General features: G+C 39.1%; 1 protein-coding gene and 1 long non-coding RNA gene across 2 annotated transcripts; both read right to left on the bottom strand.

Annotated features, from left to right (window-relative positions):
* Window positions 1-470: 470 nt before the first annotated feature.
* On the bottom strand, window positions 471-8649 carry LOC116352946 (zinc finger protein 501-like). Its single transcript, XM_031798747.1, has 2 exons — window positions 7936-8649; window positions 471-5022 (listed from the first exon to the last, which is right to left on the bottom strand). Exons 1-2 carry the CDS (start codon window positions 8441-8443, stop codon window positions 4061-4063), a joined length of 1470 nt encoding a protein of 489 aa, XP_031654607.1. The 5' UTR covers window positions 8444-8649; the 3' UTR covers window positions 471-4060.
* A 1852-nt stretch (window positions 8650-10501) lies between these two features.
* Window positions 10502-16221, bottom strand: LOC109875508 (uncharacterized). Its single transcript, XR_004204390.1, has 2 exons — window positions 15602-16221; window positions 10502-13045 (listed from the first exon to the last, which is right to left on the bottom strand). It is a non-coding gene; the product is annotated as an uncharacterized LOC109875508 (long non-coding RNA).
* Window positions 16222-19091: the final 2870 nt, after the last annotated feature.

The raw sequence follows: 19091 nt of genomic DNA, 5'->3' as shown, positions 1-19091 counted from the left end.
GGAGGAGAGGGCTTTGGACCTCATCTCAGTGAGTTTAGGTTGGGCGTTGGACCTAGTTCATGTCATTGAGGAGGAGAGAGCAGCTGTAACACAGTACCTGGTCTAGTACATGACATTGAGGAGGAGAGCAGCTGTAACACAGTACCTGGTCTAGTTCATGACATCGAGGAGGAGAGAGCAGCTGTAACACAGTGTCGTGTCTTTGGCTATGCCGGATTAAGTGATATGACATGCTATTCTATAAAATAATTTCTCCGTAATTAATATCACCTGATTGAGCTAATCATGTAAATGTATTAACTAGAGAGTCGGGCACCACAAAATAATATTTATAGAGCTGCTATCTTCAGAATAAACTCTTAAAGACCTAGTAATATTTTACATCAATAGCAGTCAACATTAATCTTCATTTTACTTCAGTCTCATAATCTGAAAGAACCCTGGATAACAGTTTGAATCAGCCATACAAATGTGGGTTTAATCATTTATTTACTAAATACCTAACTAATCACACATAATTCATATACACATAATTAAATCATAACTTGATTACAAATTACATCATAGGAAAACGTCCCTAGTGGGCGGAACAGATATGACGGCTTGTTACACAAAGGAAAAGGGGCTGGGTTGAGTGAAAGAGAAGGAAGACAGGAACAAAGGTGAAGCTGTGTTATCGTAAATACAGTATCTTATGCATTCTAAATTACCGACCATTTGGAAAAGGAAAACGCAATAAATATTTACTCTGAGCTGCGCTTCAGTAGGTTGGTGGTAGATGGAAGGCCGAGTTGCCAAACCGAGTCCTCTGTCCTTTGAAGAATGTCTCTGGTTGTCAATTGGATACGTTGTAGTAACTTCATTGTGTGATAGACGGGATACTCTGTCTGTTCCTTCTTAACCTGCGGTCGCTAACTCAACAGCTAGGAGGTATCACTTCTGTAGTGAATAAGAGTTCAAAGTTCATACCATTCACAACCAAAGCTCCTGCTGATGTTGGCTTTGTCCTGTAGTTATTTTCTGAACCATAGGATCGTCATCCTACCTCATCGGAACAGGAAGCTCTGTTGTCAGGGCTTTATATAGGAAGGGAGAGGAGGATGTGTTTGAATAGTTTTATAGCCCTTGGCCCTTCACAGGGGAGGGCCACTGATTGAGCAGCCCCATCTTATGAAAACCCAAATGTCACTTTTTAGAAGCTAAAATCATTCACATTTCATCCCATCACAAATAATTGCATATTCAAACATTTAAATTGAACAACAATTCCATGTGAATCCGATAACTCTGATGTGGACTTTCCACTGTAGAGTTTGTCATCTTATCATTGATGAGAATGTCTCAGATGACATCATATTCATTAAGTACCACCGCATATATTCAACTGTTTGGATTACCAGAATATAGTTAATTTCCCCCCACATTCTGACGTTCCCAGAATCTCTATGTTAACCAAGGGTTTTGCAAATGTAACCTTAGTAGGGTAGAGAGAGGAAAAAGGGGGGAAGAGGTATTTATGACTGTCATAAACCAACCCCCTAGGCCAACTTCATAACAACAGTACCTGGTCTAGTACATGACATTGAGGAGGAGAGAGCAGCTGTAATACAATACCTGGTCTAGTACATGACATTGAGGAGAGAGCAGCTGTAACACAGTACCTGGTCTAGTTCATGACATTGAGGAGAGAGCAGCTGTAACACAGTACCTGGTCTAGTTCATGACATTGAGGAGGAGAGAGCAGCTGTAGGAAAATGGTCCAATTCAGCACTTATCAAGAGAATATCCCTGGTCATCCCTACTGCCTCTGATCTGACACTCACTAAACAGAAAACATCCCTGGCCATCCATACTGCCTCTGATCTGACGGACTCACTAAACATAGAACATCCCTGGCCATCCATACTGCCTCTGATCTGACGGACTCACTAAACAGAAAACATCCCTGGCCATCCATACTGCCTCTGATCTGACGGACTCACTAAACAGAGAACATCCCTGGTCGTCCCTATTGCCTATGGTCTGGCGGACTCACTAAACATAGAACATCCCTGGTCATCCATACTGCCTCTGATCTGACGGACTCACTAAACATAAATGCTTCGTTTGTAAATGATGTCTGAGTGTTGGAGTGTGCCCCTGGCTATCCGTAAATAAAAAAACAAGAAAATGGTGCTGTCTGGTTTGCTTAATATAAGGAATTTGAAATGATTCACATTTTTACTTTTGATACTTAAGAATATTTATCTTTTACTCAAGTAGTATTTTACTGGGTGACTTTCTATACTTTCCTCAAGTATGACAATTGGGTACTTTTTCCACCACTGATCATGAGTCTAATCTGGTCTCCTTTAGCATGGTTAGTCTCATTATTAGTCTAATCTGGTGTTCTTCAACATGGTTAGCCTCATTATTAGTCTAATCTGGTGTCCTTCAACATGGTTAGCCTCATTACGAGTCTAATCTGGTCTCCTTTGACATGGTCAGCCTCATTATTAGTCTAATCTGGTCTCCTTCGACATGGTGAGCCTCGTGAGTCTAATCTGAACTCCTTCAACATGATTAGCCTCATCATTAGTCTAATCTGGTCTCCTTCAACATGGTCAGCCTCATTACGAGTCTAATCTGGTCTCCTTTGACATGGTCAGCCTCATTAGGAGTGTAATCTGGTCTCCTTCAACGTGGTAGGCTCATTATGAGTCTATTTCGTTCTCCTTCAACATGGTTAGCCTCATGAGTTTAATCTGGCCTACTTCAACATGGTTAGCCTAATTATGGATCTAATCTGGTCTCCTTCAACATGGTAGCCTCATTAAGATTCTAATCTGGTCTCCTTCAACATGGTTAGCCTCATTATAAATCTAATCTGGGCTCCTTCAACATGGTCAGCCTCATTATGAGCCTCATTAATTGTCTGATGAAAAAGAAAACACACACACTGATCAGTATCAATCAGCCTTTTGTTTTCTTTCAAGTTATTAACTAATGATGAACACACACAAGTTCTCAGATGTGTGAGGTCTTTACCTATTTCTAACAGTATCATTTCAAATGGAGAAAAAATCTCAGCAAAATGGAAACAATGTGGGAGGATTAACAAATCCTGTTTCAGTATCGAAATTACAAACCACATGAACAAGTGCATTGGACACGTCTATGAAGCCAATACTAATCCATCATGTCTGCATTGGACACGTCTATGAAGCCAATACTAATCCATCATGTCTGCATTGGACACGTCTATGAGGTCAATACTAATCCATCATGTCTGCATTGGACACGTCTATGAAGCCAATACTAATCCATCATGTCTGCATTGGACACGTCTATGAGGTCAATACTAATCCACCATGTCTGCATTATTGGACACATCTATGAAGCGAATACTAATCCCATCATGTCTGCATTGGACACGTCTATGAAGCCAATACTAATCCCATCATGTCTGCATTGGACACGTCTATGAGGTCAATACTAATCCATCATGTCTGCATTGGACACGTCTATGAGGTCAATACTAATCCATCATGTCTGCATTGGACACGTCTATGAAGCCAATACTAATCCCATCATGTCTGCATTGGACACGTCTATGAAGCCAATACTAATCACATCATGTCTGCATTGGACACATCTATGAAGCCAATACTAATCCATCATGTCTGCATTGGACACATCTATGAAGCCAATACTTATCCCATCATGTCTGCATTGGACACACCTCTGGTCTGATGAAACCAAGATTGAACTCTTTGGCCTGAATGCAAACCATCAAATCTGGAGGAAACCAGGCACCATCCCTACGGTGAAGCACGGTGGTGGCAGCATCATGCTGTGGGGATGTTTTTCAGTGGCAGGGACTGGCAGACTAGTCAAGATCGAGGGAAAGACGAACGGAGCAAAGTACAAAGATGTTTCTACTGATGAAGCTCATATCCATATAACACTGAAATCAATAGAACAGGGGGCAAACAATTAGGGTTCTCCATTAAAATACTCCTACTACAACGTTAAAACATTCTACACTGTGACATTTCATTGATATCATGAAACAACTCCTTCATGTATGTATTTTCTGATGTTTGATCAGCGATCTTTTATCAGAGTATCTCTTGTCACATTGATCACAGCTATGAGGTTTCTCTCCTGTGTGTGTTCTCTGGTGTTCAATAAGACGGCTAGATGTAACAAAACTCTTCCCACATTGATCACAGCTATGAGGTTTCTCTCCTGTGTGTGTTCTCTTGTGTACAACAAGACTGCTCGATTTAGTAAAACTCTTCCCACATTGATCACAGCTATAAGGTTTCTCTCCTGTGTGTGTTCTCTGGTGTGATACCAGATTGCTTGACTGAGTAAAAGTCTTCCCACATTGATCACAGTTATAAGATTTCTCTCCTGTGTGTTTTCTCTGGTGTGATAACAGGCTGCCTAAGTGAGTGAAACTCTTCCCACATTGAGTACAGCTAAGAGGTTTCTTTCCTGTGTGTGTTCTCTGGTGTACAATCCATTGGCTAGATGTAGTGAAACTCTTCCCACATTGAGTACAGCTATACGGTTTTTCTCCTGTATGTGTTCTCTGATGTATAGTCAGACAGCTAGATATAGTAAAACTCTTCCCACATTGATCACATCTATAAGGTTTCTCTCCAGTGTGAATTCTCATGTGTACTTTTAGTGATTTTAATCTTAAGTAACTTTTCCCACAATCAAAACAGTGGTGAGATTTCTCTCCAGTGTGAATTCTCAGGTGTACTTTTAGTGAATTTGATCTTGAGAAACATTTCCCGCAGTCAGAGCAGCAGTATGGTTTCTCTCCTGTGTGGACTTGCTGGTGTATTTTAAGTTCTGATGAAGATTTGCAACATTTCCCACAGGCAGAGCAGCAAATAGATTTCTTCCCTGTGGGTCTCTGCAGGTGTTTATTGAGGTGTTCTGATCTGGAGAGACTCTTCTCTGCCTCGTCAGCATCATGATGTTTTTGAGGCTCCCCAGAGGATCCACGATAGTCCTGTATCTCTCCTGTGTGAACAACAAGTCAGACAGATGGTGTAAGGCCCACAACAGCAGAAACCCACTGTAAAATGTGATGCCAACAGCGTAGCCATGATGTTGTTCAAACAATTGACATCTGTAATGAAATTATTTGACAAATGTCTTAAAATGAGCAAAAAGTCATCATTTGTCTTGTTTTCACATTAGCTGGGGAATGATGATTGTAGGCTAGAAATAAGTTATTAAAGTTGTTGAAATCCTAAGCAGTGTGCCAGACAACTTTTGGTCTCCAATATAGGCCCCTTACTGTGTTTGCTAAAATTGGCGCACGAGGGCGATGCACACGCAATTTGGTTGCAGAAACTCCTCCATGCTTATGCGGAAACACCAACATAGACCTACTGTAGAACCCATAACTTCACCGAACAATAACATAGACCTAGTGTAGGACCCATAACTTCACCGAACAATAACATAGATCTACTGTAGGACCCATAATTTCCCCTAACAACAACATAGACCTACTGTAGGACCCATAACTTCACATAACAACAACATAGACCTACTGTAGGACCCATACCTTCACCTAACAATAACATAGACCTAGGACTACAAATCATTTAATATTTCAGGTGAAACATGGAAACTAAAATGTATTTGTCATAAAACTGTCTTTACCGACGTAAATGAATGAAGAAGCACTTTGGTTGTTGTTGCCTGTCGTGATGTTTGTCATGTGACTGGCATTCAGAAAATTATTTCCTGGATCAGCTGATGATAGTTGAACATGTGACTAACTAAACAGCTACAGTATTAAGAATGATGTGTAATTATTGAAGAACCGCGTTAATGACAGTATCCATTTGGGCGTTGTCAATAAAGTTAAGGTGACTCTCGGTTAGAACCATTGGATTTTGCAAACCCTGAAATTATTTAGGATTTCTGTGCCCATGAAAACTGTTTTCCCAGCGTAACACAAGGAGACACGAAATGGCACGTAGTTAGAGAGCATTTCAGAGATCTGAATAGAAAAAAAGTGTCCGACAGCAAGATCCAGTATTTAAGTTGAAGTTCACATCATATGACAAGCTTAACGTTATGACTATGACTACTGTTCCCTGAAGGAGGGAAACTATGTACAACATACTATGGGAAAATAAAATAATTCCCCAACCGACCCAAATGGATACTAAATGAAATGGCCCATAGCAGACCACCCAGACCTGACCCCGTAAGATGTGTCAGTTTTGTAAATGCATTCACTGTCTTTTGTTTGAAACACTCCTGTCAATGTTGAGTAAAGACACACACCTGATTATGCATATAGAAGTAGGACTAGTCTACCTGGCCAGTTTGCAAATGTAGGCCTATAAATGTGCCCATTTGGGGATGTCTGATAGTATTTCTGATTGTCTTAAAGCACCACCACTAATAAGTTGTGGAGCTTCTCAACAAAAAAAAAGATTCAGCTTCTCCAACAAATTTTTTCTTTGCCTCAAACAGCAAGTAAACAAAGTCTTATTAGAATCCATTGCGAATGACAATAGTTGCTCGAAGTATTTGTAAAATATGTCCAGCTCTTGCCCTTTCGATAACCCCTCAGCACGAAAGGAAAAAAACGTAATGCGCTGATCCAGTGGAAATGTCATAAAATACCTGATTACTTCTTATCCTTTGCACAAATAGCTTACAGCGGTGTCTGTCCTAAACTCACTGGAGCGGGAAACCCGAGGGCCCAGAATATTTTAAACAATGTTGCAAACTTGCTACCGCGAGATTCGAGCCAACCCAGTTGATAGAATGTTTCAAGTTCATTGTACATAGGCCAAGTGCAGCCAATGTAATATATAGAATATTTATTTTTATCAGGATATTTTCTAACTGCAGGCTGCAATGTTTTTATTTGTTGGCTTTATGTAGGCTATTTTTACATAGTTGGCAATAAAAGTTACTTTTAGATTTGTACAATTTTCATATTGATTGATATAGAATGAAGATTAATCACAGACAATGATTTTGAGATACTATTATAAATTCAATGAAACTGTTCCACAAAAATGTGCATATTAAAATCATAACTGGTACGCAAATTGGTAGAAAAGGTAAGACACATTTGCACTCCAAATGTTGGTTGCCGACTGCTTGTGTAGCCTATTACCAGCAACGTCAGAATTTATGAAGGCCAGCAGGAGTTTCTTCTCTTCTGGTGAAATGAAAATAAATTGGCTGAATATTATACAATGATAGCTCTAACAATTTGACCCCCACAGGAAATCTTCACTGCCAATTCTAGAATATACTATATATCCTATAAACCTGGTTAAACTGTCATTATGACATCATGGATGAATTCTAGAATATACTATATAGCCTAGAAACCTGGTTAAACTATAATTATGACATCATGGATGGCCAGTCCTTGTACTCATAGTTTAGTGAATACAGGGGAGCCCTGAGCTGGACTCAAACCTGGGTCCAGTGACTGTCAAGCCAACACCTTATAACAGTTAAGCCAAGATGTCTTAACTTCTTGACGAGGTCCCTATGAACTTGAGTGGTTACATGTCTCCAGCCCCATCACTCAGCTGTTTACCAAACCAAGTCTCTTGGCAGCCATTTTGTTGCTGTTTAAATGCTAGGTTGTCCCTTTAAAAAGCCACAGATCAATCAACCAATCTGCAGTTGAAACAATAACAAAGCAGTCATTCTACAACTGTTTTGGTAATAAGATGATGATGGCCCTGGAGAAATTGAACAGACCTATGGATGCAAGGACTGCAAGGACTGAGGCATGTGTTATATTCTTCAAGAATCATTGTCTATAAATAAATAATTTAAAAGTCTAAATAAGGATGTAGCAATTGCAGATTTCCCCTTTAACACCAAACATTAGTTCAACAACTGCAGAGTTTGTACCTCTGTATTTAAGACAGTACTTACCAGTGGTAATCACGGCCCGGTTTCTCAAAAACATCTTATGGCTAAGTTCATCGTTAGAACCACTGGATGCCTTAAATTGCGTTTGGGAAATCGGGCCCAGATATACAGTTTCCTCCTCTTCCGATGTGGCCGTAATCTCCCCCTCTTTCACTTCAAAAACTGCATCCTTCTCTTCTTTTACTGTAACATCCTCCCCCTCCTTCACTCTGAACGCGTCTTCCTCTTCTTTCCCTGTAACAGCCTCACCCTCTACTTGTTTTTGTATTGTAACATCCTTCTCTTCCTCCTCTTCTTTTACTGTAACATCCTCCTCCTCTTTCACTCTGAACGAGTCTTCTCCTTCTTTCACTGAAACGTCTTTCTCTTCTTTAACTATAACAGCCTCACTCTCAACTTCTTGTTTTACTGTGACATTATTCTCTTCCTCCTCCTCTTTGACGAGAGCTTCTTTCTCCGTCCAGCAGACATCCTCTTCTTTAGCAGAAGGAGAGTAGCTTAGTGAACTCATGGTCGGAGATGTTAGCTAGCTAGGCTAATGGTAAATTAACCAGCCCGCTAGCTGAATAATAACAACACAGTAAATATGAAATTAAATCGGATAACTTTAAAACACAGTGGCTAATACCCACGAAAGCGTCTAAAGAGCTTTATTGGTTCAGCTATTTTGTCTAACAAGCTACCGAGGTGGCTGACTAACTGTTGCTGCTGTTGAAAGAAGCGTTCCGTCCACTAGATTATACGTCACACTAGCAGCATTGCCTTAAATTCTCACACCACCATCTGCTGACTGGAGTGGGTAACGCAGTTGAGTAAAATGTAAATGCAGGATGCATGAGTTTTTACTCACCAGTGTAACAACACAGTGTGGTTAAATATTTAGTAAGCTAGTTGTAGCCATGATATGGTTACCTATAAGTACAAACTGTTATGTTTTTTGCGTTATTACATATTTCTTAACTTAGTTTGTGAACTCTTCCAAACTACCCACAATGCAGTATTTCTCAACGTCATATGGATGATCAACTCGGTGCTACTGAGTTTGTATGCCAGTGTAACGGGTGTAATGAAGTTACAATTTAAAAAATATATATTTAACCTTTATTTAACTAGGCAAGTCAGTTAAGAATAAATTCTTATTTACATTGACGGCCTGCCCCTGCCAAACCCTAACCCAGAGACGATGCTGGGCCAATTGTGCGCTGCCCTATGCGACTCCAAATCACGGCTTGTTATGAAACAGCCTGGATTTGAACTAGGGTCTGTAGTGACGCCTCTAGCACTGAAATGCAGTGCCCTAGACCGCTGCGCTGCTCGTGTGTTTGCATTCCACTCAGTGTAATACACTCAGTGATAAAGATATGGGATTCTGGGTAATCCACAGCAGATTTTTGGAAAATTTGAAATTTGAGTGGTCCTGGGATAGAAATGTATAAAGTTGACATTACATCATACAATCCACGTTTTAAATCCTACATTAGCAATTTATGTTTTAGTAACTACTGTTGTTGGTTTGGCGTCAAATAAGCCTCTTTATATGTTATTTTCCGAATCTCAGATTTTCATTTGGGTTTTATGTGAATGTTCCCTCTTTCAAATTGGAAATTGACTGGAAAATGCATCATCTTTAGGAGTGCTATTTTCACCCTGTCGACTACTGATCATTCATCCACACTGTGTGTCTCATCAATGCAGGTCATTTATGACAAATGTATAAAGTATATGTTTTATAAACTCATGAAACACCAGACAGTTTATTATCCCGGTTGTTAGTTTAGGTGTATTATACTTCTCCGCCACCAGAGGGGGACATCGAGTAATTTCCCAGGTTAATTTGATATATTTTGATACTAAAATGTAAGACAGTTTATTCTGATGTAGTGAATATGAGCCACATAGAAACAATGTATTTATTTGTATTATAGTAAATGAGGAATTAGTAGGTATTGTTAAATCCACAATACGATCACAATAACTTTGATAGACATTTCAACAGTTTTTTTGTTAGTATATTATAGGGCAGATTTATGGGGAATTGCTGTATGAGTGCTATTTATATCCCGTCACTACTGATCATCCATCCATACCTTATGTGTCCCATCATTGCAGCTTTGAAAATAAAGTAACTATCCATTCATTGCTCCTTCCTGTTTTGACTCACTGACTTGAGAGGCAGGACCGGGAAGGATCTGAACCTAATGCAGCTTGGAGTGATCAGATGACAGAAGTCACATTTAGGTGCCCGGTGTAAATGAGGCCATAGATGCTCCATGTCCATTACTTTGAATGTTTTATATAATATGACAATATGTTTATTTCTGTGTTGCAGGGGCAGTCAAGAAATGGAACAACAAGGCCACAGGACATGACATAAGCAGAGCTGTGGGAGACCACCTCAAGCCCCTGGTTTACCACTCCACCATGCCTTCAGCAGGCTGGAAAAGTGGGATTGATCTGGTTGATCCATTTCTTTGTTTACGTTTTCAGTAGTTGAATCCTTTGACATGGGATTGATACTGATTTTCATACTAACCGGGACCAAGAATCTGTTGATTGATCGGTCATCGTGTTCATTTGTTGAAATCAAGCTTTATTTGTACAGCACATTTCAGACATGAATGCAACAAAATGACTTCACAGGAAAATCCAATGAAAATAAACAGAAATATTTAGTACACAACAAACAAAAGACTAACTGAAAGACTAATGAGCACCCTAAGGAAATGCCATTGATTAAAATATTAATTGGATGCAAAATCCAATCCAAATTGGATTTTTTAGGAGGGGCTTTGAAAGACACAATGGGGGTGTCCACTGAAAGTTGACTAGTAACAACAACTGGGACCTAAAAGACACCCACCATGAGACCCACTAAATCTGCCCAAGGAGAGGCGAACAAAAGAAAAACCCACAACAAACTTAAAGGCAGGAAGCAAACCAAAAAAGTGGAGCAACTAAAGGTGTTGATTCTCCACATCTATCAAGACTACTGGAGCACCGGGCCAGACACTCTTAAATTGAACCTGGACCAGCTCAGGTGAAACACCTTCCCACTAACAAGATGGACAAGCCAGTACAGGTGTAACACATACTGACTAACGAGGTGACACCAATCAGTGCGTCCTACGTGCTAACGAGCTAGACGTGCACCAAAGACACATTTCAGTTGTACAACTGACGATGTTTCCCCCTTTCCTACATGCTAACGTCCAACCTCAAAACATAAATGGAAAAACCAAAGCCTGTAACACCTTCCCACTGAAGACAACCAATATATCCTATATTTTTGTTGGACAAGTTTGCTCACCACCAACAGAAAACTACTGCCATTTCACATTATAAATCAACTACAAAGCTTCACCTTCACCAATATAAACATGGTGTTCACTGTCAACAAGAAACACATTTCTAAATAATACATTTTTGGGGAAAACTCCACGAGCTTCTAGAACTCTAGTCCCCTTAGAACGAGCCCAAACAAAAGTCATCTCCAATATGGAAAAACAGACAGTCAAAATAAATTGTGATCCATGGTAACACATTGGCTAAACGCAAAACACAAATCTTCAAACTGCCCACCTTTGAGACAATCAGCAACCAAGTTGTCCTTACCACGGACATATCTGATTTCAAGAGGAAACTCCTGCAATATCCTTAGTTACTTTCCACCTCACTGCAGAGCTTCTCTCTCTTTTCAGGGTTCACTAGATAGGCATGTTGTTGGATCGGGGCCCAGTTCCCAATGTCATCCTCTAGTACATTTGGGTTGGCACATCTGAGAATTAACCCTGATATTCTAAAAGCTGGGCAACAATGTCAATATAATTGTACCCAAAAATTGTCAGTTGGTTGCATAAATAATTATTACTAAATGTTACATGAATTGTAAATATGAAATATCAAAACCAAATATACACACTTTTGTTAATATGTATTGACAATTAATCACTTAATGTTGAGGCATGGAATAATAAAACACGTATCTTTTGTCAGGCTGGATGTTTGAAATATGAGGTGATTTGAGTCATGCTTCTTCAGTAGTGGAATAAAGACAATTAGCACTTGAATGTTGTCAGGAAATACTGGAGTGATGTAGGATTGTTAATCAAATTTATTATAGACCAATTGCCGATGTGTATAGGCTGCAAGTACGTTGAAATTAAGTTGTTTTCAAGTCATTGAAAAAAAACGACCAGAGAAGACATCTGTTCAATTACATTTTGCTGAATGGGAATAGCGCAATGTCAAAACACAGTTTTAATGTGTCCAAATCACCAATATGTCAAAACAGTTTGGGATATATTGAAAACCTAAACATTTTGAAGTGTTGTATTTTGATTCAAGTGGGTCACCAACGTGGTAAGTGTAACACAGCTCTATTTTTGTTTGTCACTTTTTTGTTAAATCTCATAAATAGTAACTCTTTAAATTCAGAGCCTGGATTTTTCCCCTGAGGCTAATATCACCTGAAAAGGGGGGCAAACGTTTACATTCTGACATTCATTAAAATACTCCTACGACATATTAAAAACATTCTACATTGTGACATTATTTTATTGATATCATGAAACAACTCCATGTATTTTCTGATGTTTAATCAGAGATCTTTTAACAGAGTATCTCTTCCCACATTGATCACAGCCACAAGGTTTCTCTCCTGTGTGTGTTCGCTGGTGTACTATTAGGCTGCTTTGCTGAGTAAAACTCTTCCCACATTGAGCACAGCTATAAGGTTTCTCTCCTGTGTGTATTCTCTGGTGTATAGTTAGATAACTAGATGTAGTAAAACTCTTCCCACATTGAGCACAGCTAAAAGGTTTCTCTCCTGTATGTCCCCGCTGGTGTACTATCAGGTTGCATCGCTGAGTAAAACTCTTCCCACATTGTTCACAGCCGTAAGGTTTTTCTCCTGTGTGAATTCTTTGATGTATTTTAAGGTCCGATGAAGAGTTCAATCTTTTCCCACAGTCAGAGCAGCAGATAGATTTCTTCCTTGTGCGTCTCCGCTGGTGTTTCTTGGGGAGTTCTGATCCGGGGAGACTTGTCTTTGCCTTGTCAGCGTCATGATGTTGTTGAGGCTCCCCAGAGGATCCACGATTGTCCAATCTCTCTCCTGTGTGAACGACAAAGTCAGACAGATGGTTAAAGGCCCACAACAGCAGAAATCCACTTTTTATTTGAGGTAAAAGGTGATTCCCAGAGTGTACCCATGAAGTTGTATAACAATTGTTTTCACATAAGTCGTAACATCGATGATTGCAGGCTAGAAATAAGTTATTCAAGTTGTTGAAATCCTAAGCATTGCGCCAGACAACTTTTGGTCTCCAATATAGGCCCCTTCTGTGTTTGCTAAAATTGGCGCACGAGGGCGATGCACACACAATTTGGTTGTAGAAACTCCTCCCTGCTAATGAGGAAACCGATAGTTATGGATGTACTATATCTGCCTGGAGCAAAAATGGCGAGCAAAGATTTTAGTTTTTCACAATGTATTCTGAATATTACAGCGCACTATCAGCGCAAGATCAGGAGTACTCTAGGAAACTCACATTATGCTCTGTGTCTATTCACTAGTTCACCACCGTGGGGGAAAACTCAGTGGTGTTCTCATAGGCTGACAGCAAAAATAGCCTCCATTTCCAGGTTGCTTATGAGTGCATTTCACATTACTATTGGAATATAATTGTAAGGCTCGTTTGAATTTCCTGCTTGTCGCAAATCAACTGCGTTACACTTACAAAACATTTCAACCAGTAAAATGCTCTTTGGCTAGCTTTGCCATCAGCCTGACAATGAGGGTTCGTACAGTAAGTGTTTAACATATTGGCCCATAACTTCACCTAACAACAACAGACCTACTGTAGGACCCATAACTTCACCTAACAATAACATAGACCTACTGTAGGACTCATAACTTCACCAAACAATAACATAGACCTACTATAGGATCCATAACTTCACCAAACAATAACATAGACCTACTATAGGATCCATAACTTCACCAAACAATAACATAGACCAACTATAGGACCCATAACTTCACCTAACAACAACATAGACCTACTGTAGGACCCATAACTTAACCTAACAATAACATAGACCTAGGACTACAAATCATTTAATATTTCAGGTGAAACATGGAATCTAAACTGTATTTGTCATGACATTTCATAACCTGATCACCAGATCATTTTGTGAATAATCCCACTAGGCTACTCTGTAATGTGTTGTCATTATAAATGTCCTGAATAAAGGAAAATAGCACTGTGTGTTGTACAATAGCCTATCCATCAAGGAACAGTTCTCTACACATTATGAGCTAAGTATCTCTGTTTCAGAGACTAAGAAACCCTCCTGTAAATCAAGCAGACAATAACACATTATAAACATCAATTTATTTGGGATGCTGGATACAATGTGGAGCACGGCATAACTGTCTGTACCAGAGTAATGAATGAAGAAGCACTTTGGTTGTTGTTGCATGTCGTGATGTTTGTCATTTGACTGCCATTCAGAAAATTATTTCCTGGATCAGCTGATGATAGTTGAACATGTGACTGTAACTAAACAGCTACAGTATTAAGTATTATCTGTAATTATTGAAGAACCATGTTAATGACAGTGTCCATTTGGGTGATGTCAATAAAGTCAAGGTGACTCTCGTTGAGAATCATTGGATTTCGCATACTCTGAATTTATTTAGGATTTCTGTGCCTATGAAAACTGTTTTCCCAGTGTAATATAAGGAAACACTAAATGTTACAATTCAGAGAGTTCAATTCAGAGATCTGAATACAAAAAACTGTACTAATAGGAAAATAACCTAAACCACAAGGCCAAATATACACTGGAGGAACTTACCAAGATGACATTGAATGTTCCTGAGTGGCCTAGTTACAGTTTGGACTTAAATCGTCTTGAAGGTCTATAGCAAGACTTGAAAATGGCATTCTAGCAATGATCACCAACCAACTTGACAGAACAGGAAGGATTTTTAAAAAGAATAATGAATATTCACATGAAGATCAGTTGCCTATCGTCTTGAAGGTCTATAGCAAGACTTGAAAATGGCATTCTAGCAATGATCACCAACCAACTTGACAGAACAGGAAGGATTTTTAAAAAGAATAATGAATATTCACATGAAGATCAGTTGCCTTCAGTTGCCTTCAAGCCAACTCCTTGAATACCTTACTACTATCCTTCTAGTTTGCAGTTGTCTAAAAAAACTATTTTTCTCAAAACATTTATTTGTTTCCCTTTAGTGTGTTTATACTTTACTGTATTTATATATCACTTTTCAACAGGAAAAGTTCAAAAATCACTGGAGGACGTCATGAACAATTCCGACAGTACAAAAACATATTTAAGTGTAGAACACCCTTTTAATAATCACACATTAGTTAAACAACTGCAGAGTTTGTGTCCCTGTTTAATAAGATCGTACTCACTATATGTACTGGTGTTAATCAGATCAATGTCCCTGTTTTATAAGTTAGTACTCACTATATGTACTGGTGTTAATCAGAACAATGTCCCTGTTTTATAAGATAGTACTCACTATCTGCTGGTGTTAATCAGATCAATGTCCCTGTTTTATAAGTTAGTACTCACTATTTGTACTGGTGTTAATCAGAACAATGTCCCTGTTTTATAAGATAGTACTCACTGTATTTACTGGTGTTAATCAGTTCTCCAGTCTTCTCTTCTTCGTCCTCCTCTAATGTGACAGTAATCTCCCCCTCTTCATCCTCCACTCCAAAAACTGCATCTTCTTCCTCTTCTTTCACAGTAACACCCTCCTCCTCCTCTTTCACTCTGAAGGTGTTTTCCCCTTCTTTCATTGAAACGTCTTTCTCTTCTTCTTTCACGGCAACAGCCTCACCCTCTACTTGTTTTTGTATTGTAACAGCCTCCTCTTCCTCCTCCTCTTTCACTAGAGTTTCTTTCTCCGTCCAGCAGACCCCCTCTTCTATAGCAGGAGGAGAGTAGCTTAGTGAACTCATGGTCGGAGATAATAGCTGGTTAGCATTAGCGACTAAACTAGTGCTAACTTAACCAGCCAGCTAGTTGACTTACAACGTAAATATTACATTAAATGGGGTATCTAGTTGTTTCCACATAAGTATATTTAACTCATAGTGGGAAATAAACCACGAAATTGCCTAAATAACTTGAATGGTACGACTTTGTTGTCCAGCGAGCTACCGAGGTGGCTGCAGTTGTTGAAGAAGCGTTCCGTCCACTAGATTATGCGTCACACTAGAAACATCACCTGAAAGACACATATCGCCATCTGCTGTCTGGAGGGAGGAAACGCAGTTGAGGGAAAACTATTTTTATTCTTCATTGAATTATAATATATCTAAAGCAGTTAGGGAAACGTTTTTTTTTTCTCCATTAAATAAGAATATTATATCAACACGTACAAAGAGCAACAAGTGTTGTTTGATTAGTTCAGAATTTTTTTATGAGAATTTAAAACAAACTACATCTTCCACATCTGTATTTCTGATTCAGTCAAATAACTAGATATCAAAATAAGCACCTACTTATTGATACCCTTGATAAAGATGAGCAAAAATGACTGTATAAAATAAATGAATAAACTTTACCCACTACCAGGATATTTTAGCCCAAAACCTGGTTACCTCTCTGCTAGGAGGCTGAAACTTGGCCATAAGTGGATCCTCCAGCAAGACACATCAACAAAGAAATTGTAAAATGTATAAAATAATATAACTTCCCTTTATATTGTTGGTGTAACAATACATCATGTAGATGTATATAATGAACAGACAAGGTCTATACTGCTCCTACATGGTGTAACAATACATCATGTAGATGTATATAATGAACAGACTAGGTCTATACTGCTCCTACATGGTGTAACAATACATCATGTAGATGTATATAATGAACAGACAAGGTCTATACTGCTCCTACATGGTGTAACAATACATCATGTAGATGTATATAATGAACAGACTAGGTCTATACTGCTCCTACATGGTGAAACAATACATCATGTAGATGTATATAATGAACAGACAAGGTCTATACTGCTCCTACATGGTGAAACAATACATCATGTAGATGTATATAATGAACAGACACGGTCTATACTGCTCCTACATGGTGAAACAATACATCATGTAGATGTATATAATGAACAGACAAGGTCTATACTGCTCCTACATGGTGAAACAATACATCATGTAGATGTATATAATGAACAGACACGGTCTATACTGCTCCTACATGGTGTAACAATACAGTGCATTCGGAAAGTAAAAAGTATCACTTTTTCATTTTTTTTTTTACATTACCGTGGCAGCCTTATTCTAAAAATGGATTTAAAAAATAATAATAATTCTCAATCCACACACAATACCCCATAATGACAAACCAAAAACACGTATTTAGATTTGTTTGCTAACGTATGAAAATAAACAGAAAAATCATATTTACATAAGTATTCAGACCGTTTACTATGTACTTTGTTGAAACACCTTTGGCAGCGATTACAGCCTTGAGTCTTCTTGGGTATGACACTACAAACTTGGCACACCTGTATTTGGGGAGTTTCTATCATTTTTCTCTGCAGATCCTCTCAAGCTTTGTCAGGTTGGATTGGGAGCTGTAGATGTATAGTACAGTTCAAAAGTTTGGGGTCACTTAGAAATGTCCTTGTTTTTTAAAGAAAAGCACATTTTTTGTAAATACTATGCCGGCCTTCTTGTTCTATAACAAAGCTTTTGTAAACAGTGTTTTTTCATGCAGCAATTCAACCATAAAGGCCTGATTCATGCAGTTTCTGAACAGTTGATGTTGAGATGTGTCTGTTACTTGAACTCTGTGATGCATTTATTTGGGCAGCAATCTGATGTACAGATAACTCTAAAGAACGTATCTTCTCCAGCATAGGTAACTCTGGGTCTTCCTTTCCGGTGGCAATCCTCATGAGAGCCACCCATACCTTGTCACAACACAACTGATTGGCTCAAATGCATCAAGAAGGAAATAAATTCCACAAATGAACATTTAACAAGGCACACCTGTTAATTTAAATGAATTCCAGGTGACTACCTCATGAAGCTGGTTGAGAAAATGCCAAGAGTGTGCAAAGCTGTCATCAAGGCAAAGGGTGACTGCTTTGAAGAGTCTCATATATAAAATATATTTAGATTTGTTTAACCCTTTTTTGGTTACTACATGATTCCATATGTGTTAATTCATCGTTTTGATGACTTCACTATTAATCTACAATGTAGAAAATAGTACAAATAAAGGAAAAACCCTTGAATGAGCAGGTGTGTCCACACTTTTGACTGGTACTGTATGTAAAAAGAAATACAGAAAATCACATTGTAGGATTTTTAATGAATTTATTTGCTAATTATGGTGGAAAATAGGTATTAATTAAAAAGAAAGGTCAAATGCTTTATTATCTAAAAGTTTAAAGTGGCGTAGAGAAATCAAATGTTGCTGATGATGACGCTGGAGAAATTAATGGAGATGGATGTGTGTCCTAGTGGGTTTGGGCAGGTGTGATGTAGTTAATGGAGATGGGGGGTGTTCTAGTGGGACTGGGCAGGTGTGATGTAGTTAATGGAGATGATGGGGGGGGTTCTAGTGGGTCTGGGCAGGTGTGATGCAGTTAATGGAGATGGAGGTGTGTTCTAGTGGGACTGGGCAGGTGTGATGTCATTAATGGAGATGATGGGGGGGGGTTCTAGTGGGTCTGGGCAGGTGTGGTGTAGTTAATGGAGATGGACGTGTGTTCTAGTGGGTCTGGGCAGATGTGATGTAGTTAATGGAGATGGGGGGTGTTCTAGTGGGACTGGGCAGGTGTGATGTAGTTAATGGAGATGGGGAGGGGTGTTCTAGTGGGACTGGGCAGGTGTGATGTCGTTAATGGAGATGATGGGGGGGTGTTCTAGTGGGTCTGGGCAGGTATGATGTAGTTAATGGAGATGGAGTTGTGTTCTAGTGGGTCTGGGAAGGTGTGATGTAGTTAGTGGAGTTGGAAGTGTTTTACTGGGTTTGGGCAGGTGTGATGTAGTTAATGGATATGGAGGTGTGTTCTAGTGGGTCAGGGCAGGTGTGATGTAGTTAATGGAGATGAGGGGGTATACAAGTGGGTCTGGGCAGGAGTG

Source organism: Oncorhynchus kisutch, linkage group LG20 (assembly GCF_002021735.2).
Source record: "Oncorhynchus kisutch isolate 150728-3 linkage group LG20, Okis_V2, whole genome shotgun sequence".
Classification (NCBI taxonomy): Eukaryota; Metazoa; Chordata; class Actinopteri; order Salmoniformes; family Salmonidae; genus Oncorhynchus; species Oncorhynchus kisutch.
Note: the sequence above shows the minus strand (reverse complement) of the source record. Positions and strands in the feature narration are given on the sequence as shown.

Bases quoted from the DNA above. Each gene is read 5' to 3' on its own strand.
- LOC116352946 (XM_031798747.1), bottom strand. From the start codon at position 8,443: ATGAGTTCACTAAGCTACTCTCCTTCTGCTAAAGAAGAGGATGTCTGC. The intron at 5,023-7,935 runs GTAAGTACTGTC...TTGTTCACACAG, and splicing joins CCGGGCCGTGATTACCACTG to GAGAGATACAGGACTATCGT.